The sequence below is a fragment of the Falco punctatus genome, assembly GCF_963210335.1.
Source record: "Falco punctatus genome assembly, chromosome: 6".
NCBI classification, from domain to species: domain Eukaryota; kingdom Metazoa; phylum Chordata; class Aves; order Falconiformes; family Falconidae; genus Falco; species Falco punctatus.
This window is the reverse complement of record NC_137585.1, coordinates 31,090,796-31,113,144: the sequence shown is the minus strand read 5'-3', so window position 1 is coordinate 31,113,144 and position 22,349 is coordinate 31,090,796. Positions and strand designations below refer to the sequence as shown.

The following is a 22,349-nucleotide window of genomic DNA, read 5'->3' as shown; positions in this document are numbered from 1 at the left end:
GCAGCACCGGCACAGGAGCCTCCTATTTGCCACCATTTCCTCCCATATCACAACTGCTTTTTATGGTTGGACTCAGTGATCCTAAAAGTCTTTTCCAACCTAAATGATTCTATGAAAACAAAAATATTCTTGTTACCTCGATTGTGGAGATTGCACATACACATATGTTGATGGCAGATGCGTGGAATGTCTTTGGCTGCCTTCACCTAGAAAAAAAAATCTCTCTCAGATTTTAGTGAATGGCAGGACTGGTGGATTATGAAGTGTTTCATATAAATTCTTCATAAGAGACATTTATAAATCTTAGCGGAGCAGTCAGTCCAACTATCATCCTCACCCAGCGACCCGTATTTCTTCAGAAGAGTCTAAAAGTGAAAGGAAAATGTGCTCTTTAGGCCCTGTATCACCAGCAGGAAACAATCCTTTCAGGTTTGCTGTTCTATTTTATTTCTGTAGAGGGAAGGGGCAACACAGAACCACAGGTCCTCTCACACAAGGTGTTGTTCCAACAAACGGTTTGGGACCTAGGTCCCACGGGCCATCCTCCTTCTTCATTGACCTTCTCGATGACGAACATCAGCCTGTTGTTTCTCAGTCTAGGTGAGACCTAGGAATTCACCGGGGGTGGTGTTTTCCTCTCAGCCCATGAACCTCTATGCAGGTGTAAGGCAGGTTTGGGTAGAGCTGAGGAACCTCTTGACACTATAAAAACGGTACCTGCCCCACTGACCGCAGACCCCTGCCGCCTGAGCGATCAGGGGACAGGACGGGGACAAGGGCAACAGGTCACTGCCCGGTAGGCCACTTTCTCCCCCGTTCCCCACCTCCCAGGGTTTCCTTCACCGCAGCCCCGAGGAAAAACTGCGCCTGTCAGCGACCCCACCGCACAAACACCACCAACCGCCCTGCACCCCACGGGAGAGAGACCGCTTTCGCGGGGGTCAGCCCTCCCTCAGGCCGGGAGCCAGCAGGTGCAGCCCACAGGCGGCTTTACCTCAGCCCGGCCGCGGGGCCCCTCGGCGCGGGGCGGGGGCGGTCCTGGCGCCCCCGGGCCGGGCGCCTCCGTCCGCATAAAAGAGGCGGGCAGGGCCGGGCGGGCCGGCGGCGGGAGGCAGCGCGCTGAGGGGAAGAGCCGGCGCGCGTGGCGGGGAGGCGGCGCGGAGGGAGGGCAGCCCGGCTGCGGGAAGCGGGGCTCCGCGCTGGGACTGGTTCCTTCGCAGCCATTTTCTGTCCAACCAAACAGCCGATTTGCGGAGGGAGCCAACCAGGGCCGCACTGGAGGTTTGTGCCTGGCTCCGGCCAATGATTGGTAACCGGTTCCACTGCAGGCTCGAATGAAATGTCCGTCTCCCTCCCCGGGCCCCGGCGCTGCCGCCGCGCCGCCGCCGCGGGGACCAGGAAGTGGGGGGCGGCAGCCCCCGGGCCCCGCCACCGGCCGCTCGCCTCTTTGTGCGGCCGGAGGCGCGGGGGCCGCACGGCCGGGGGAGCGGAGCGGGCGGGCGGGGGGAGGCGGCGGCGCGGGCGGGGAGGCGGTGGCGGGGGTCTTGGCAGGGGTGGCGGGGCGTCCGCCCGCGCCGGTGTCGCCCTCTCCCCTCGGGGCCGGGCGCGAGGACGTGCTCCCCCCTCCCCCCGCTCCGGCTCCATTTTGTGGCCTAGGCGGGGGAGGCCGGCGGGGTGTAGGAGGCGGAGACGGGAGCGCGGCTGCCCCGCGGCCGTGTCCGCCGCGGGCCGGGCTGCGGCGGCCGGGGCGCGGGGGGGGGGCGCCCGGCCGGCCCTTGAGGTCGCGGCGCGGCACTGGCGTGGCGCGGGGCCTCCCGCGGGGCCGGCGCGGTGCCCGCCGCCACCCCTCGGCAGCGATTCCCCGCCCGGTCGCGCTCGGTCTGCCCCAGGGCCCCTCTTCCCGGCGGCGGCATGGCGGGCGAGGCGGGCGAGCGGCTTTGTGGCGGCCGCGCCTCGCCGTGCGGGGGCGGAGGGGGCTCCGCGCTCTTTTGTTTTTGACCGGCCAGCGCCGCGGCCCACCGAGCGCCCTCCCCTCGCCGCGGGAGCGGGGGGCACCGCGCGCTGCTGGCCGGCCTGCACCACGCCCACGGCCGGGAGCGGGGCCGCGGGGCGAGAGTGGCCCCGGCCCGCCGGCCGCCACCGCTGCTGCTGAGGCCGAAATTCCCTCCAAGGTCTGGCGGTGTTGTGCAGGGATAGGGAGTATAGGCGAGGCCCCGGGATGTGGTGAGAGTACCCGCGTGACCGGGCCGGGCAGCCCCGGCCGGGCACGGCGCTTCGGGGAGGGGGTGACTGCAGGGGGGGCAGCGGGCGGAGTGCGGCCTCCCCCCGCAGGTTCAGCGCAGAAATCACAGCCGAGGTGCCTGACAATAAAGTTACTGAACAACTGGGGACACGTCTTGAAAATAAGGGATGGTGATGGGTGAGGGATGTATCGCACAGATGCGAGCTAGGCGCAGGGAAGACTTTGAGGCTGTTTGTGTGAGTAGGAAGGTGTGTGTGTCCCCGACCCCCTTGTCCCCGCGCAACAGCATCTCTGAAGGGCATGGCATCAGGAAGTGAGATCGATCGGCTGGCACAGCCGGGCAGCATCCACGGCTTATCCTGTAACGCTTGGCAGGTAGGGGGGAGGTGGGACTCCACTGTTCTGCCATGTCTACGCAACTGTTGTTCGTTCAGCAAGTGTTCTTGGGCATACCTGTGTGTGCCAGGTGCCACTCCATCCACAGATTGAGTACCTGGTGATTCTCAAGGAGTATTGTGTAGGCTATTCACAGGCAGTCATATTGGAAAATAATAAAAAAAGTCTTCTAGTAATGTTCCCACAGCTATTGAGGTACACTGGTTAAAGAAATATTCCTAGGTGCTGCTGCAATACTGTGGCAATAGAAAATCAGTCACCTAGCTTTACCAGTTGCTTCAAGGCTTGAGTGAAAATACCTTGTTCTGCAAAGAACTGTCATTTAAAAGCTGCCTAGTGTGCTAGGATTGCTTTTGGGAGGGCAAAATAACAGATGACAATGACCTGAATATTTATAGGCAGTGAGGGATGTAGAAATCTGGATTTTGGCCTTTGAATGAGCTCTCTTATATGTAATAACCTTTGTGTATCTTGCTGATAGAGGTTACTGACAAAAAAAATAATTGCACCTTTCTCAAAAGAAACTCCAATAAAACAGCAAAAGGCAAAATGGAAGTAGCCGCTTTGGACACTATTTGTAGTTTGGCTTTAATTGTCTTTCAGGAATGCAGAAATGGTGTTTATGCATATTCATTAGCATAGTGTTTCCAAATAATAAGCTTGGTGATTACTTTCTTTTTTTCTTCACTTATGTGGCCTGTGGCTTATGACAGTTCTAACATTAAGGGAGGATCCATTTGTAATTCTGAGACCTGAGATGGCTTAATCGGAATCATTATTTGAGGTCTGTGTCTTGTGCTCTGCATTGGGTGGGTGATTATATATGGTCTTGGCTGCCAGCATTACAGTTATGAAATTACATTTGAAAGAAGTCAAGAATGCTGGATATTACTCTTTAGACTAATATGTGGCAGCTGCAGCAGTTCAGACTTTATTAATAGATAACCTCTTGTGGTAATTACATGAAGGGAGGCAGTTAAAGAAATTGAGTGAAAAAGATTGTTCAAGATACTGTGAAGATAGCACACATGAAATACTATGAAACTTTTCAAGTTAATGATCTTGTTTTGTCAACATTTAAAAAATGCTTGCAAGGCTCTTCCTTTAGTACTTTCAAATGCAGATGTCTAATGTCACTTCACCCTTACTTAAAGTTTTGCTTAGAAAGAAATTTGACTATTCAGTACTGAGTTTTGCAGTAATACTTTAGAGAAGCATGGTATTTGGAAATTGGTATTTTAGTGGCGAGGTGCTTGTAAAATGCAAAACATGACTTTATATGCATATGAAACAACATGGGTAAGTAACATTGGCAGAATAAAAGGAAGTGTCAGCAAATCTGATAACTTTGAAAATACTGGCCTGGTCTGAGCTAGTTTTGCAAAATTCTTACTTGCCTTACTGCTTGAGACTAGTAAGTTTCTCGGCACACTTGATGTGCTACTGCAATGAAGGGAAACTTAAAACCGTTATCAAACTTAAAAAAAGGAGAAGGCAGGATTTATGGATTCCTACTTTCATAAACAGATGAGCTTAGTTTTTCATGAAAAACTGTGAGAAAAGCATCAAAACCTTAATATGGAAAGGTAATAACAGGGCTTTCAGTCAGTGTTGCAGGAGGAAGGAGGTGCTGGTACAGTCTCTTCAGCACTGCTGTCCTCTTCCAGCTTCGCAAAAGCAACAAAACTGCCTCCATTCCTCCATTCATCTTAAGGTTTTTTCTCTCCAGCTTCTCTCTTTTACTGCCAAAAAAGAGAAGGCATGGAAACTCAGTTTCTCCTGCTTGCTTCATATCACTGATCCACTCCTACTTGATGTAAAAATACATGCATTGTTAGTCCACCCATACATATTGCAGCTAACCATGCTTGTGAACAGTTAGCCAGCCTGGTAAGGAGCCACCACATGCTTTAGCACAGCTGGATCCATGATACCAGGACTTAGAAGATGAACAAAGGTGGAAGGTGGAAATATTTGGATTTCACAAGGGAAAGGTTTCCTCCGCATGGTCCAGGGGAAGGAGCCTGGTGCAGCCTAGGAGCTCACAGGCTTCAGTGACACTGTTAGGTCCTCTCAGCATCAGTCTGTTTCTCCTAATGTAGTTCTGCTGTGGGGGAAAACTCTGAATGTGAGAGATTAGAGGAGCCTGAGATGGAGAGAGAGGGAGCGAGCAGCATCTGTTTGTGTTCTAGGCATGTGCTACAGGGTTTTAACTTCATGTTTTTGTGGATCTGCTGGAACAATGTCCCATGAATGTATTTACCAGTTAGTGTTTCTTGCTGCAGGAGACACTGCTTTGCTGCCAGGTGAGAATTCAATGAGAAATGAGGTTCTCCAGAAGTCACTGAAAAACAAAGTTAAAATTGTAGTTTCAATTAAAAATTCTGTATTTTTGTTTTGGAGCAGCAAGTGAAGGTGCAGAAGTCTCAGATCTTCATTGTCTCTGCTGTTACATTACTACTTTAGTTTTACATCTCTTGTGACAAGGTGTGGTGTCAAAATTAATCTGCAAGGACTGATGCGGTTACTACCTACAGCTTTAGTTACTATTTCTGCCCTGTTTCTGTGGCAGGGACAGCTGTGTAGAAAGTGTATGAAGTGCCTCAGTTCATTGCATATTGTTTTTTGCTGTCCCTCCTGTAGGGCAATAATTTTTGGGAAACAGGGTGACATGAAGTCATGTGAATTGGAAGAGATCTTTCTTTTCCCCTTAGGGATTATAGAATCCTTTAGGTTGGAAAAGACCTTTAAGTTTGAGTCCAACTGTTAACCTAGCACTGACAAGTCCACCACTGAACCATGTCCCTAAGCAGACCAGTCTGGCAAGTCATTGCCAGGTAACTTCCCCATTCTGAAGACAGAAATCTTCTTTCTTTGATTCTATTTTTGCCTTCTATACTGATCAAAGTTTTAAACCCTTCCTCTTAGTGCTAACAGGTCTGGGCTTGCATTCTTCAGCTGTCGTTTAGCTGAGCCACTGATACTGCTCTTTAAGAGAGCTTTTATGATTAAACAGGATGCGAGATATACTTTGAGATACTGAGGTTTTATTAGTTCAGTTTCGATGTATTCTAGAAACAGTTTGAGTTGTGGGCAGCTGATGGAGCATGTTTTTTTAAGCCTCTGGAAAATTTTTCTACCACATGTCAGTGTAAACCTGTATGTTCATTCACTTCCGTCTTATCACTGAATTTTCTTTGCCCTTGATACAAAATGTTTCTCTTCTGACATATTTCTCAGGTTAATTTCCCTGGACCCATTAATTTGTATATTCCTAGTAATATTCTTTTTCATTAGAAATTTTAAAAACCCCAAAACCTCCAAAAAACACCACCACCAGAAAACTTTCTGCTGCTGCTCTGTATTTGGTTGCTTTTTGCAGTGTATCACTGAGTATTTGGGTTGAGTGTTTTGTATTGTTCCGTTTCACTCCCTTGTTGATAAAAAATCAGATGGTGGCACGGTCACTTCAGAGACACACGTTTTCACGTCTGATATGCTTAGCTTACAAGTCTTGATTCAGTCAGTATAGGTACGCATAAAGGGGCTTCAGTGTTTTCCTAGCACTGAAGGCCAAGAGGAATGTACAACATGCAATAAGTGCTTCTTGCAGATGCATGCACTAGGTGCTACAAGACCAACGTGTTGCAAGCCCTTCTCCCTTGTGTGATTCAGTGGTTGCACAGGTGTAGGAGATGCTGTCCTGTATTAAAAGACATTGCCGTGTCTGCATGCTGAAAACTGCCGTGCAAGTGGGATATATAACCTGTGAATAGGTACTTTTCTTTAAAGAAAGTTGTAACGGCTCCCTGGGCTAAAGCAAAATCTGTGGTTTTGCCTGTCTGAAACTTTTAGTGTTAGATCTCCCAGGATTTTGCCTGTTCATAAAGGTTAGCATCTACTTTCATCTAGAGAAGCAGCTATTTCTACTTCATGTGCCAGTGTAAGAGCTGTTGTCCCTTTGGTTTCCAGTGGCTGCAGTTACTGTAGGCAGGGTGTTGTTTCTATGGCACATTGGACTGCTGCCTTTTCAGTCACATCAGGGACACAGTTTAGTTTTGTGGGTTTGGTAGGTTTTTTGGTGTTGTTTGGTTGGGGGTGGGGGGGTGGGGGCTTTAAGGGGGGATTAATTAGCAACAGCATATTGAGAACAGTGTTTTCTCGTTTTCTGAGCAATGTGTTCTTTATGTATTACAGGCCTTGTGCCGAGCTGACAAACAGATATGTACTGATTGATTTGAATTTGGAACATCTGAAATTAAAATTGTAATGTGGTTGATTATGAGATGACTAAGATAACAGTGAGCACGTTTTTCAGCAGGGTTGTGTTAGTGTCATGCATTGGGTTCAAAAAAAATACTAGATGGTATATTAATTACTGTTTCTGTATTCAGGTGCCTAGATGTAGTTTGAATTAAATAGCAGTGTGACTGAAGTCCTTCCACCACACTTAATTGGACTGAAGCAGTGTGTAGAGATACCACTCCTTTTCTCACCATGAGGCCAGCCAAGCTGTGGGAGAGGCTCGCTGGGCAGGCTCTGTCCATGGAGGTCTTCAGGATGTGGTGGGATAAAGCCGTGAGAGCCCTGCTCCATGCTTGGAGTCAACCTGTCTTTGAGCAGGGGTTGGGCTACAGACCTTCTGAGGCCACTTGCAACCTGAATTATCCTGTGATCCTGGATTAGGACCTGGTTATGCTAAGCGTTACGCAGAAGGGTGTTACTCTGTCTGTAATCCCCTGTCCCAAGGTTGGCCTGGCAGCTACAAGTCTTCCTTAAAGTAATACCCACAGAAGTCATTTTAGTTGATGTTAAGCTGTCAGTGCCCGTTTTCTGTATGAGACAGAACTGTCTTTTTCTTTTGCAAGCCTTTTCCTGTCAATTTTGCTAATTGCTATTTTAGATTCATAATGTTGATAAGCTTCTGCTCATTCTCACTAATTGTGAGATATACTGTAAGTAGATAATGGAAATGTACACACAGAAAAAAATAAAAATAAAGACAGTACCTTGAGGACGCATTAGTCTAATATGGCCAAAACTGCATACAGACGCAGCGGAGGTTTAAAAGAGATTGAGGCAGGAATTGTCTTTTGAAGGTGAGCTAGGTGAATAAAAAGGAGGTATTTTTTTAAAGAATATTGTTGGGTCTTGGCAATAAACATTCAGATGGGGTAGCCTGCAGGATGGGTAAACAGCAACCAGTGAATTATCACGTCACTGTAGAAATGTGAGGAATATTGCAATCCTGGAGGAAGGAAGCATTTTAGAAGATCAGTTTCACAGAAGACTGAAAAAGGAGAGGGGAAGAAGCATCAAGGCATTTAAAATAGTACTGGGGCTGAGTAAACTTAATGCTTAAAGTGCGCGGAGACCCTAATTCTGAGTTAAATTCTGGCAGGGATTGGAGAGCTGAAACTTGAGAACAACACTGCCAGAAAACTAACTTAATTTTGGAGGTAGCTTCTGTGATTTACCAGACTGCAGAATGTTAATTGCTTCAAATTGCAGAAGGGAAAGACACAGCTCTTAATGATGGGTGATGTCACTTTTGGTCATCTTGACGTGCAGGATTGCGATATCCTTGCATTGCCATTACAGTAAGCTGAGTAAGCAAACTGCAGACCCTTTGGAAAATTGAAAAGCATAATCAAATCTGCCAATAAAGAGGATGCCTTATGCATACAAAGCAAATTTATGTGAAAGTTGGCACATGGAAGACTAATGCCTAAAACGCTACCCTTCATTTGAACAGAGCTTCTGTGTAAGAAGTGAAACTGTTCTGCAGAAGCCCATCAAAAGGGATCAGAAGTGCTTAAAGAAAACCCCGGAGGGTGTATGTGTGTAATACTCTGTATGATGAAGAGGTGGAAGAGTTGTTTTGGACTTTTTTTTTCCTCTTACACAGCTCCTAAGGCTACATCCAGCTGTTGTAGTATTGCCTGGCATGTGAGCAGTGCTCATGTTATTTGTGCATCTGTGGCCAAGTGTAGCACTGGATGTTGCCCAGAGGCTGGAAAGTAAAACCCAGCCCTGTGGCCACAGGCAAAGTGCAGGTTAGAGAGAGGTTAAACGGCTCATATTTCTGGGCATGTATAAAAATAGTACAAGATTGCTTCTCCCGCCCTCTCCCTTTTCAGGCTAATGGTTCTGGGAAGAAGTGAGGAGCGTGGTCTCACCAACAATGACCACATGACCCTTTTGGGGTAGGGGTGGTTTTCCAAAGACACCAGGGTACCTGCACAGCTGGTGCGGGTCAGTGAGTGAATGAGCTGGGTTCTGCCTCCCACAGGATTCTGTGTGTAGCTTGTCAGTAAGGTCAGCTGCTCTCATCAGAAACAACTTGGGCAGGATGGGCAGTGCTAGTCCAGCGAAGAAACTGTGAAGTGTAGAATGAGAATGGAAGACCTGGTTTTCTAGTGAACAGGTAGATAAGCAAATGCTAACAGTGTTGTTTGATGTTAAACATAGCCAAGAAAATTCAGGGCAAAGGTGAACCTGGTGCTGCGCATCTAATGCGGTGGGAACCCCTTCTTCCTCCCTAATTTTCATGGTTTCCTCTCTCTAAAAGGAGCATTATTAAAGCACATAACTGCAAAAATAACACCTTAAATGAGAAAAAGCATGGCAACTAAATGTTTTGCAAGAGTTTATTTTTAACATACTAATTTTCAAGGCACCTGCAACTGGAAAAAAGTCAAGATTGTCCAAAAGTTTTAAAAAGCTAGAGACTTGAATTCAGACTTAAGTTTGGCACTGCTAAAGTGCCCCCCTTGAAAGCATAACTGTTGTTTGCCGTGATTTTTTTAATAGGTCTAAGCTTTCTGCTGAGCACCTGCTGATAGTGTTTAAGGCAATCAGTTATTCCTGAAAAAGTAAAAATGCAATATGGCAACAGGTTACGTGGCCTGAAGCATTTGCTGTTGCAAGAATGGACGTGAATCTGCATGTTGTGTATGACGGCAAAGCATGGATGCAAAGGGCAGTGATGGATTGCTGTTGTGGCAAGTCCTCACAGAAAAGGTGCAGACTTCTAAGGGGCATAGGAGGCATCTTCACCTCTTCCACCTCCACAGAAGGAAGTGTAACACATGCAGTGTCTCGGAGCAGAGGCAGCAGGCTGCTGAGCAGCCTCTGTTTGGAGCAGCACTGTGAGACCTATTTACTTGTTCACGAAGTGGATGTCCTAGCAGATGTTGAGACTTACCAGCAAAATGGCTGCTGATGATCACAGTAGCTTTGCCCTGTTTGAAGCGGGGAAGGCAGGCTTGTCCCAAACTCCTCCAGCTGAAACGTGGTCAGTGCCTCCTGGGACAAAGGTCCCTGGCCAGGGAGGGAAGTGCTGGCTCTCTTGGCTTCCCTCTTTCCCCTGGCAGTCAAATTACCTATTAAACTGTGACTGTCTAAAGCCTCAGGGAGAAGGTTTCTTGTGGGCCACCACGTCAGAACATTGTGAAAGGAGCACTGAAGGATGCCCGGAGGACCGAGGCAGCGCAGGACCAGGGAAAGCAAAAGAAAACATGACGCAGAAGGCACCTAGGAATGACTGGTGCCTCGGGGAGAATGAGGATGCATAGCTGGTCCTGAGGTCTGGCTAGGAGGAGTTTGTCAGTGGGCTTGACAAAAGCTGTTTGGGTGGAGGGCAATGAGTGAAGGATGCACCTGGTGTCATAATTGTAGGAAAAACATGCAGTGAGCTGGTGTAGGTTTTGGGGGTTGTTCAGAGAAACAGATGCCTTGGCCTGTTCTGGTCAGACTCTCACGGGAATAATGCAAGATTGCTATCAATGTGCTGCATGAACCAGGTTTTTCTGTGCACAGCCTGTGCCTCCAGCTGAGTTTTTGGGGAAGCTTCACAAAACAGTTTCACTGTTTCCACTGTTAATAAGGCTCAGTAATGACAGAGAGACACTGTTCTCAAATGACAAAATATTTATGCTTTGTATAAATTGGTCTCATAGTTTTAAGTTGATAAAAGTGCTGCTTTTCAGCCATTGCTGCACTTAATGGTGTAACAAACATACCTGAAAGGTTTCCTTCTTCTGGTTGTAGATGGATGGTGATAGCTCCACAACAGATGCTTCTCAGTTAGGAATAGCTGGAGATTACATTGGTGGCAGTCACTATGTGATACAGCCTCATGATGGTAAGAAATGTTACAGTAAATACTACTTATTTCCTTCCTCTTTTATAGTTCTCTATCTTCTTTCAAGCCAAGAATTTGCAGTTGTTTGTATTTGTAATGCTTCACTGTATAAAGCATTTTTTCTGCGTTCTGAAGGTGGGGGTTAGATTTTTTTCAATGTTGACACAGTCCTTTGAGGTGGTGACGAAAAAATTGGTGTTTTAGGAAACAGTTTCTATTTTGATATGACAAGAGTGCTTGGTGTTCAACAGCCATGTACATTTCTGCACATAATGTGATAAAGATGATATCAAACAACCATAAAGGTACCCTGGTGTTGCATCTATTTTTTTTTTATTATTTCCACAATGTTAATACACTGTGCTTTCAAAGGTCTTTGTCCTTCAGTGTAAGATTTTAAACTGACTTAATTATTGCCTGCTGTCTATCAAACACAAATTCTGTTAACTTTTCTTTATTTCATTAGACACAGAGGACAGCATGAATGACCACGAAGATACAAATGGGTCAAAAGAGAGTTTTAGAGAACAAGATATATATCTTCCAATTGCGAATGTTGCAAGGATAATGAAAAATGCCATACCCCAAACAGGAAAGGTAATACCCTTGTCTGGTAAAGAAAGCGTGTTAATGAGTTTTATTCCTTCCTCTGAGTGAACTTGAGCTGGTAGAACAACATATTTTTCCAAATGATCCTGGCTTATTGGAGAAAAGTTTTATAAAAGAAAAAAAAACAAACAACCAAAAATCTGAGCAGGAGGTGACTGAGACCCAAGTCCATTTTTCTTAAATTTTTAAAAGTGTTTAGTTACTGCTGTAATTAAAGGGTTTCCAGAACAGCATGCTTCATAGAGCTTTCCTTTTCTAAGCTATGTTCTCTGAAATTGTCATAATGGGTCAGATTTGGTGACAATCCCCTATCAGTAAGAATATTTTCTGTGCCATTCTCTCTTAAAAAACTTAATTTGCTTTTATTAAGGTGCATAAAATTTGGAATAAGTGAACCATTTTGGATTAAATAAAACTACAGTTCTCATCCCAAAGAAAAAAATGGTTAGTCTTCCATTGTCCAAATCTTTATGTATCCAAATACCAAAATGACCTAAGAAGTCTGCCTTACACCATGTGGAAGATAAGAAATAAAATACATCTTTAAATATCTGGCCTTATGTCTAAGAATAGACTCTTTAATCCATTCTGCTGAGTTGGTGATTGTATAATTGACTATTTTACCTGTTTATCTTAAACCTGTTGCTGTTTCTCTACTGTATTCCAGTACAATTCCTGCCCCGGTAACATTTCCTCCAGCTAAAGTTGATTGCTTTTTTTTTCCCTTTTTTTTTTTTTGAGATCACTCTAAATAGAAGCAAGATGTAATTTACTTGCGTCTGCTTGTACTTTCATAGTGTTCAGGGCTTTCTGGAGATCTGGGTGTTACATTTATATCTTTGCTGTGAAAATCTCTTCACTAGTCCATATTGTCATAATTTTTTAGTGATCAAAATGAGATTTTTCTCAAATCTAGCATATGGGATATTGAGCTGTCTTGAAAAATCAGGGAGGTTTTTGTGAGAAACTGCAGGGGAAGCTGCTGGCTGATGAGTACTTCTGAAAATCTCACCCTGTGTGTCTGAAAATACCAGAGGAACTAGTGAAGATTCTACATACGGTTACTGCTTCATTATTGTTTTTTAAATACAAATAGGTTCTTCTCACGTGAAGAATAAGAATCTTAATTATAATAATCTTTCAGTTGGCTCCTGTCAGCTTCCCAAATAATCATGAGTAATGCTTGCTGTTATTTTAAGTTAGGTAAATTAGGTTTGTCTAGCTGAAAACCATAATCAAATTTACTTATTTTTGCCAGGGGCATATGTTTCTTCATTTGAAATCTCATTTGAAAAATTTATACCAGAATATTAAAGCATTAGAGAGGTTTGCTGCTAGGCATATATTCTAGTCCCTGAATCTGGCCAGAATAGAAATACTTGTCATTGCCAAATTTGTGGTAACGTATTGCAGTGGGGTTGGACCTGCTGGGTCTATTAAAAAGGAGGACTGAAGTGGACCATGGCATAATAAACAGGTTTAAGGAGAAGGCATATGTAAACAAAGTAAAGCAATTCTGAGAGGCATCTATATGTAAAAGCTTGTACAGAACATAGTTATGGCTTCAGGAGATCCTGGCAGTTGGCTGTACTGCTTGAAATAGTAAAACTAAATTAAAATCATGTTGCAGCGGTGTTCAGAGCTGTCACATTTTGAGTGGTTCCCTCACATACAGGTGTTGTCTAAATGGGTGTATCGTCATCAGGTTTTGGGAAGTTTCCTTTATGTAGCGTACTCTTTGGGATTGTGTTGTTGTTGGTGTTTTTAATCTTCTTGCATCTTGATTAATCATTTTATGGTACTTTTTCCTTACTAGATTGCTAAGGATGCAAAAGAATGCGTGCAGGAGTGTGTAAGCGAATTCATCAGCTTTATAACATCAGAAGCCAGTGAGAGGTGTCACCAAGAGAAAAGAAAGACCATCAATGGAGAGGATATTCTCTTTGCCATGTCTACCTTGGGGTTTGATAGCTATGTTGAACCTTTGAAGTTATACCTCCAAAAATTCAGAGAGGTTGGTATATACTTCAGTATTTCCTCACTTAACCTGGTTGTGTTTGTCTTTAGCTCCCTGTCACTGTAATGGTATAATGGATAACTTGCACAGTATCTCACAGCTATTGTCAGGGACTAATGCAATGTTTAAAAGCGTTCCAGAGGATGTCAAGAGAAAAAGGAGTAAGCAAGCATTTTGATTAGACTTGCTGATTCAAAGCAGTTAAAGCTTTCAACTGAGTAAATTCTCTAATATATTGCTGGTAATAAATCACTCTGTTCTTTAAAGGTGCCTGTTAAGAATACTTAATTCGATCTTTGGATTCAATCAATAAAACTCTACTAGACCGCATCGCGTGAGGAACTAGCCTAATGCCTATTGTTTGACTGGGCTTTAGATCTGCAAAAGAAAAAGTTGTTTTTCTCAGGCTTCCACGTAAATCATTACTCCAACATACCTACTTCAGTGTAGGGTTTTTTTAATAATGTAGTGGGTTTTGAGTTTTTAGCCTGTCCCTCAGTTTAATTTAGATACACAGTACATGCTATGTATGTGGTCCAAGCAGTTTAATTTATCTCTTTTCTAGCAGAAAGTGACTTTTGTTTTTTCCTTTCAGCAAGTCAAACTTTTTGACAAAGTTGCTTCTGCTTGTGTGTGCTGACGTTTTTGTGTGTGTGTGTTGGTTTTTTGTGGCTTTTTTTTGTTGTTGTTGTTCTGGTCTGCCCTCCCCAAACCCCTGTCTCCTCTGTTTGGAGACTGAAGAGTTATGCTTGCTTGCTTCTTTACTTTGATGTTCTTTTACCTCAGAATACCGGATTTAACCAAACTAATCAAAGGTATTTTTATCCAGTGACCTCTCTTCCTCATAGTCCTGAATGAAGAAGTTGTTCAGGATTAAAACAATCCTGGAAAAAAACCCCTCAGTTTTTTTTATTTTTTAATGTGGATCCCTCTGTTTGTATGGCCCTGTGGTTTTACTGGCATGAGTGAAGTAGGCATGTTTAAATTGGCAGTGCTGTAGATAGAGATGCTCTTCAGACTTTTTTTTTTCTGTAAACCGATGTTTTTAATTAATAGGGTCAGACTTGCTAGTGATATTTAATTTGCTGATAGCACTTGAAGCTTCCATTTCCCAGAAGGTCATTTCCATGATAACTGAGTAACAGGTATAGTCCAAAAGCTGAAGTATTGCTGTGTGCTTTATCTTCCCAGTTCTGTGTAGCACTTGCACATGACATCAAAGTGCTGTATGTGCTTTAATTAAAAATGCAAGTAGTGCCTAACTAGTTTCAGTACTTCTGGAGGAGTCTGAAGTGGGTGTACACTACTTTAATTCTGAAGTGACCATTTTTGCAGATATGTATGCTATGGGCATTGTAGCAGAGTAGTGGGATTGGGGTTTAATTGTTTTTTTTAATTGGGTGTTTTGCTCACCAGTTTTAAACCTCCACGCCAGCTAGTTCTGTCTTCAGGGTACTGCATATAGAGAAATACTTCTGATTTGTTCCTTAGTATTTAGTCTACATCAAACAGTTGCAGAGAATACTTTTTATAGCCATATTATTTTCTTAGATGTTCTTATGTAATAGCACAAAGCACCAAACATCATACTTTTAAAACTGCATGCAGATGACTGGGAGCCTTGGCTTTCTGTGCTGATACGCCTTCTGGCTGTAGTTCTTGATGTGGGAAAAGAAATCTAGTATCTTGGTTTTAAATGTCAACTCCTAGTTGTATGGTGTGTGGTTGTAAGCAAATGTTGCACATTCTTGGTAGTTCTGAGATTCTGTGATTTCTTGGAATTTTCTTAAGTGCTTCTTCTGGATTGCTGCGGATCGTCAACTTTTCTGCAGGAGGCAAAAGCCCTTTTTAGAACTACACAATGCTAGTTTGCAGAGATTTAGTTTCTGAGGAGTATGGCTAAGATGAAAAATGCCATTCCTATGTTCTTGTACTATGTATGTTCTTAAATCCCATAGTTTTACAGGTCTTGGATTTCAAACTCCAGCTGCTGCACAGTGACTCTTCAGCAAGTTCCAAACCTTGGCTAGAGCTCCTGGTCTCTGGAAACAATCTCAAGCCAACTGTACTCTTAACACAGCTTTTCTCTCCTCCACTTCTTTTCTCTCTCCAGGCAATGAAAGGAGAAAAGGGAATTGGGGGAACGGTTACAACTGGAGACGGTCTAAGTGAGGAGCTCACAGAAGAAGCATTTAGTAAGTAATACTTTATAATTTATTATGTTACTATGTCTTTTCCAAGAGCAGCACTTTCTTTAGACATCAGATTTCTTACTTGAGGAATACATCCTGCACTGGCCACACGTTACAGCTGTGATCCATTAAGATTTTCATTTGAGATACCTGGAGGATAATCAGTGCTCCCTCCCAATCAGTAGCGTTTATAGTCAGAATGAAGTAATATAGTGATAATGATGACTAGTAATGGCTAATGTCAGCTGTTAAATGCATACATTGGTTGCCAGTATTTTTCTGTACACTTCAACACAGATTGTAATGAAAGGTGCAAACTTTTTTTTCTCTCCCCCTGCCCCCCTGTAGCTGCATATTTAGGCCACATTCATTCTACCTGCAAGACTGTTGAGGAAAAAGTAAAATAAACTCCACTTGATGACTTGAGGAGCTCATCTTTGAGAAATGAGCCAGAGAAGAACATCATCTTTGTATAATTCTAAAACACTTAGTATTTCTTATATTCAAAAGAATACACAGATTGGCAACTAAAAGTTGTAGAGCAAGGAGCATCGTATGCATTCACTGTAGTTTTTCTTCCTTATACTGTGAATTAAAGCCTGACAGTTGTTGGGTCTTTGTGTTGGTTTTGTTGATGCTGGATTCCTGCATGTAGTCTTCACCTTGGCTTTTAAATGTTACGGGCTGATAATCTTGAAGCTGATACCAGAAGAATTAGGAGGCACAGCTCTAGTTGTATCTATTGACAAGATTTAGTTTTTCAAGCATCTGATAAATCTTCTGTTTAAAATCACTGGTAGACTACTGAACTAGAAAAAATTCAAAGCCTCAGGACCGAAATGACCTATTCCAGGTCTGAAACACAGTTTGCTTCCAATGTGATGACTTTGACTTTATAAAACAGTATAGACTCTTTGTGTGTCTTCTAGCCTGGAGGATAAGCTCATAAAACTGGCTGGAAATTAAGAATCTAAACCTAAATATTGCAGAGGACTTACAGAAAGCTGTATTTTTTATGTGACTATTTCAGTTTTATAATTGAAGACTAGGCAATGCAAACAGTAAACTCGTACCCGTATTCATATGTAGTAGCTGTGTTGGTTCAGAAGTAGTAAGACTCCAGCACAATTATAGGCCCAACTTACTCATCTTGGGTATGTTGCTAAATGGTTTCTAGATTGCAGCTGTTGGGAGTCTGATTTGTCAAGTTTCCAAGCTAGACAATACGTGGTAACTGTTCCAAAAGCTTTATTTTGTATGTATGCTGATTTGTATGTCAAACATGTAAGCTGCAGCTCAGAAGTCGAGGGAGAACATTTCTGAAACTTCTGACAGTATCTGCATCCAGTATCTTGTTTCATGTGAATTCCCCTCTTTGCCCACAAAAAGGTTCTAGCAGAGAACGTTATGCTGCAGTGACTTGCAATTTCAGAGTTTTGCTGCTTTGCTTCTAAGTAGCAGTTGTACCTACTGTAAATGTCACAGAGCTCAATGTACGTGGTGTTGTGAAGATTTATCTTAGAGCATCACTCCTTTTATTTTCTTTCTATATCTCAGAAGTACTTTTTACTCTGTTCATTGGCCTTCTCTCTCTATGAAATTCAGAGCTCTTTTGCATACCCCAAAGGGCACACTGAAGGCACCCAGTGTAATGTCAGGCTCTGGCAATGCGCTTTTTTTTTTGGTCATTGCTTGTCTCTTCATCTCTGTTGCCTTCCACAGGGCTTCCACGTTAAGTCCCTGCTGGATCCTGTTTTACAGAGAAGCGCAACAATTTCGTGGTGTTCCTCATGTGTGTATGCTCAAGAGCTAACCTTATGTCTAGACAAACAAACAATTCTTGGTTTGTTTGGATATTGAATGCTGGAGATTGCTTTTTTCAGTGGTCAGGATGGCAAACTCCACTCTGTTTGCCAGTGTACAGCACTGCATGTTCTGTTTCAGATACATACAGGGGAAGGACAAGGTGCATTCTTAGTTTATCTGATGTAAAATTAATGTGACTATTGCTTCCTAAGTGTTTCTTCCTAATGGGAATAAACTTGTTTACTTGTACCACTCGGTAAAAAGTGTGTCTACACACAGTGTAGGATGGTAGCTGTTAGGAGAGGAATGGCTCTGTAGTCCTGGAGCAGACCACAATTAAATGTTACTTAATGGTGACAGACACATCCAACAAGGCTCTGTATCCTGCAGTTCCTGTCTAACTTTCTTAAAATGCTCTTTTGCAGCTAACCAGTTGCCAGCAGGTTTAATAACTACAGATGGCCAACAGCAGAATGTTATGGTCTACACAACATCGTATCAACAGGTACTGTGTTGCATCCCCTGCTCTCCCTTCTGCTGCTAAAATTCAAATGCTAATTCAGCTGCCCTGTTCTGAAATAGGAGAATTAATTTTACTTAGTTCTTTGTGGTGGCTGTCATGACTTTCCAACACTGTAACAATTCAAGGCTGCTAGCTGCAGTGCGGTTTCAGAAAAGGTGCATTTGAATGTAAGCTTGCATTTTCTTTCTCTAGATCTCTGGTGTTCAACAAATTCAGTTCTCATGATTTGAAGAAAACTTTGTATCTGGGATCATGAAACAGAAAAGCTGTGCAACTCTGACGAAGAGGCAGTTTTAATGACTGGTGAAGAGATTTCTCTCTTTGTATATTAAATAGCTGTAATGTAGCTACCAGAAGCTTGACTAATTGAGGTGTGAGTTCTGACTCAAATCTTTTTCATGATGATTTTAAAAAAAAGAAAAATTGGATTTTAAAGGTATTAAAGTATTTTTGTTTTGTACAAGAGTTTGTTGCTCTGTATAACTCCTGTATGCATTGTATATTGCAATTTATTACTGTCAGAGATTTGTAGACAGTTTCTTATTTTCATATTGAATCATGTTACTTTTGTAATTCAGGTAAACAGCTGGGTTAATTCATGTTTACCCTTTGAATAAAATTGTAAGGGTAAAGTTCATTTTTGAATGCAAGTTGCCTTTATTATAAAGATTGAGTTGGTCTTGGTTATGTAACTTGTCTTGCATGACAACCTCAACTAACTTTACATGTCAACATATTTATTGAAATTTTGAAAGGGACTTTTTCCTCATGAAACTAGCAGCTCAAAAGAATCGCTACAACTGTTTTTTTTAATGTAACCTCAGAATTAAAAGTTAAATGAAAAACAACCAATGCTCTACTACATTTAGAGACTTAGAGCTTATCAGCAGTGTTGATGAAAGCACTGACTGTGTGATGCAGGTCGGGTCTTTTTTTGTTCCAGTTGCATTAACTCTCTTTAGACTTTCTTTGATATATTTAAGGTAGTCTTTGTACTACTGAAATAACGCTTCTTTTTTATGTATGTTTTTTAGAATCCAAAACTTAGAAATTTGGGGTGGGTGGGTGGGGGGGATTTTATAGTCCTTGTGGTAAAAGATCTCATTTTAACTTTTTACTGAAATGTTTTAAGGTTTCTTGTGAGACTGTGGGAACTCAAATGTGTTAGCAACTTTGTGTACAGGCTGCGCGTGTGTGTGTGTGACTGAAACTCGAACAAGTGATACAAATCTAAAATGGAAGACAGACTTCTAGTTTGCAGTCTCTTTCCTGGTTTTGCAATAAATTCTACCTGGGTAGTGTAGTTCTGTATATTTAGTGAGCTGTTCTTAGTAACGTTGCTGTTTCTTTAATAATTGGGTGAGTAATTTTGTTAGCTGCAATGTCTTAGCCTGTTAGGATAGGGGTGGTGGTTTTAGTAATATATCTTATTCAGACTGAATTTTGGGACCTTTGATATTTTTACTGTTTTCAGTGGTCTGAAATGTAAAATAATAATTCTCTTTCCACATACCTGTCATTAACTTAAGCAAACCACATCTTGAATCTGGTGCCATATAACTTCTTGCTGGTTTTGTCTTTTTTTTTTTTTTTGTTAAAAAATAAGTAAGCTATTTTCCCCCGATATTAAACTGTTAAACCAAGACATCCCAGAATTCTGAAATAGCCAGTTCTTTGCTGAACAAAAACTTTTATGTATGTGCAGGTTTGAACAGTGTTTCTTACAAATCAGCGTCACACTGGCAGAGCCTCTGGAGGCGATCCAGTGTGTTCTGTGGCAGTCTGGGAGGATGTTCTGGATTTTGTGGTAGTCTGTCATTCTTCAGCAGCTATGACTGAACAAATGGAATTTTTCATTAAATGTAAAAAAATGAATAACACAATCCCTACATGAGCCCCTTCTGTTTGTATTGCATTTATTTCAGGCTGTTATACCCTGTTCTTGATGTTCCTAGATTTGAAATGGAAAAAGCTGTGATCTCAGTTAAGGAGAAGCTAGGGGAGATTTGGCAGTTGGATGTGCAGGAAGGGAACTGAGGTCGTCTGTCACACTTACTTGAAACCAGCTATGGTTTTCAGTCTGCCATCTCTTCTGTGAGTTTAGGTTAAAGTGTTTTGAGTTTGTGGTTTACACACCATCATGTGAGTAAAAGGGAGACCCTGCTGCTTTGGTCTGTCTTTTTTTTTTTTTTTTTTCTTCTTCTCCCCCTCACCCCCTGAAGTCCAGGGACAAACCTGCAACCACCTTGCTTGTTCACTTCCTGGACATACACATGTAGAAGTAATAGTGCAGCACTTTGATCTCGCTCTGAAACCATTCACCTAATAAAGTTTGTAGAGTCCTGTAGTGCTGGTAAAACAAATGTGATCTGAGGAAATACTTGCCTAATTTATATTAGTAGTAGCACTACCACTGCAGAATCTTTATTTTTGTTTAACAGCTGATAGGTGTTCTCACCTTTCTGTTTCTAAGTACTCAAAGTTTAAAAGTAGCTTAGACCCAAACCAAGAGCAACCATTCCTGCTGTATCCCATCTGCTTCTACAAAACTGCAGTCTTTTTGGTTCTGAGTGTTTTGTTTGAATTTAACCACAAATTGAGCTTCAGACAGCTGAGCTTGGAGAGAGGCTGCTTGAAATAGCAGTGATGTTCAAAGATCTTTTTCCAAGCACAGGAACTTCCATTTTTTTTTAGGTGACTTTCTGTGACACAAGTAAATTTTACTACATTAATTTTTTTTAAATTAATTTCTGTGTGACTTGGTCCTTCAGATCATTCTTTAGAATGCTGATGGTGTCTTTAAAAGCACAGAAACACTTCTCTCTAAAAATGTGGTTAGGAGAAAAGCTAATTTAGATGGTGCTCTCCTACATCCCATTTTCATTACAGGCCTAATGAGAGCTGAGGTTCTGCTTTTACCAGTCTTGCGGATGTACGTATGCATTTTTATTTTATTTATTCCTCTGTTCTGTTCTACGCTGAACACTAAAGTATGTGGCTGGATGGTGTAGCCAGAACACAGAGGGAGTCTTGGCGTGGGGCAGTACATCCTAAATATCTACTGACCCATGCTTATCTGCCTGTAGCTAAAAATCAGTCTGAATTATGTGGGCGATACTTTAAATATCTGTCTTCCTTGAACTGCACCCTGGATGCACTGTGAATTGTGTCAGATTAGCAGAGGGTTCCTATTGCAAAGTTTCAAGGTGATGCTCATTAACATGTGGTAAACATGTTTATGTAGGTGATTTTCTCTTTCGCCTTTGGCAGGAGAGGAGGCGTATGGATAACTGTACATGCACAGGAGATTCCTCAGTGTGAAGCAACACAGAGAGCAAAGGGGAGAGCCAAAGGCTAGTATTCTCCCCAGCACCTTGCTGTCATGATAAAAGCTGGCAGCAGCCTTGCTTATAGCTACAAAATTCTTCATTTTGTAAAGCTTTGAATGTGATTAATGTTCTAGTTAAGTCACATAGACTGGCTGCTTCAGTTACAATTACAGCAGTAAGACAGCTTGCTTTTAAGTGAAGCACTGCATTCCCAAATGGTGCAGGCTAGATTTTTTTTTTTCAGTTTTGATTTGTACTGAGTGAAGTAGAAGAAAGGAAGTTTTTATCTTCAAATTTGAAGTGAATTTTCTTACGTTTATACATGGAAAAGAAAACCCAAAACCTCATCTGTATAAAGATGGTAAGACCAATAATGCTATAGGGGAGCTATATTTTATATAAGGCCCAAGCAGCCCTATATGAACAAGTTAAGTATTAATAATGTGGATGGGGGTTACCCTTACATTCCCCTTTCAAATGGGTTGGCATAGTTATTCACACTTCACCCTTTAAAATGTTACAAAGATTATACTTAAGCAACCAAATATTGATCTGTTTACCTATTGATTTGTGACATTGGCATGATAATGGACTGTAACATCACCTCTGGCCCTCAGTATGTAAAAAATTTAATGGAAAGCTCTAGAAACTCAGTGCCAGTTCAGCTTGTGCTGATAGCCAGAGCCAAACACTACTGGGAGTGGAAGGCATTTTGCTCCTACACATAACAGTTTACAAATTGGTGCCAGCTGCAACAAGTTTATTAAACTGCATGTTTATATGTTTATATACTGTCTCCAAACATGGCTGTGGAGGCAGGGAGAGAGGTGTGGTAGTGCACACAACATCTCAGAGCGACTGGGCTACACTGGTTTAGGAAATCTAGGCAAAGGGCCAGGGTTGTTTCCTGGAATTGCAGCACGCTTGGGCCAGAGGATCCATTCATTGGGAGCAATGGTACCTGATTTGATTTAGTACGGAAAAAACTGTGGAGGGTTTTAATCTGATGGGCAGAGGAGCATCCACCAGGTTGCTAATCCAATCTGTGTGCCTAATACTTAACCTGGCCCAGCCTGTGTGCAGTATCGG

At 42.7% G+C, this 22,349-nt stretch overlaps 1 protein-coding gene across 3 annotated transcripts; it reads left to right on the top strand.

The window, feature by feature from the left end:
* Positions 1–1,123: 1,123 nt before the first annotated feature.
* On the top strand, positions 1,124–19,522 carry NFYB (nuclear transcription factor Y subunit beta). 3 transcript variants are annotated; one of them, XM_080394019.1, is made up of 7 exons: positions 1,124–1,281; positions 10,691–10,784; positions 11,251–11,381; positions 13,210–13,407; positions 15,524–15,605; positions 17,834–17,913; positions 18,124–19,522. In XM_080394019.1, exons 2-7 carry the CDS (start codon positions 10,691–10,693, stop codon positions 18,154–18,156), a joined length of 618 nt encoding a protein of 205 aa, XP_080250145.1. In that variant the 5' UTR covers positions 1,124–1,281; the 3' UTR covers positions 18,157–19,522. The 3 variants fall into 3 exon arrangements, with proteins under 3 accessions (XP_080250145.1, XP_080250144.1, XP_080250143.1); XM_080394018.1 differs by having other exon boundaries at positions 1,130–1,309; XM_080394017.1 differs by lacking the exon at positions 1,124–1,281 and adding an exon at positions 2,321–2,617.
* The last annotated feature ends 2,827 nt before the right edge of the window (positions 19,523–22,349 follow it).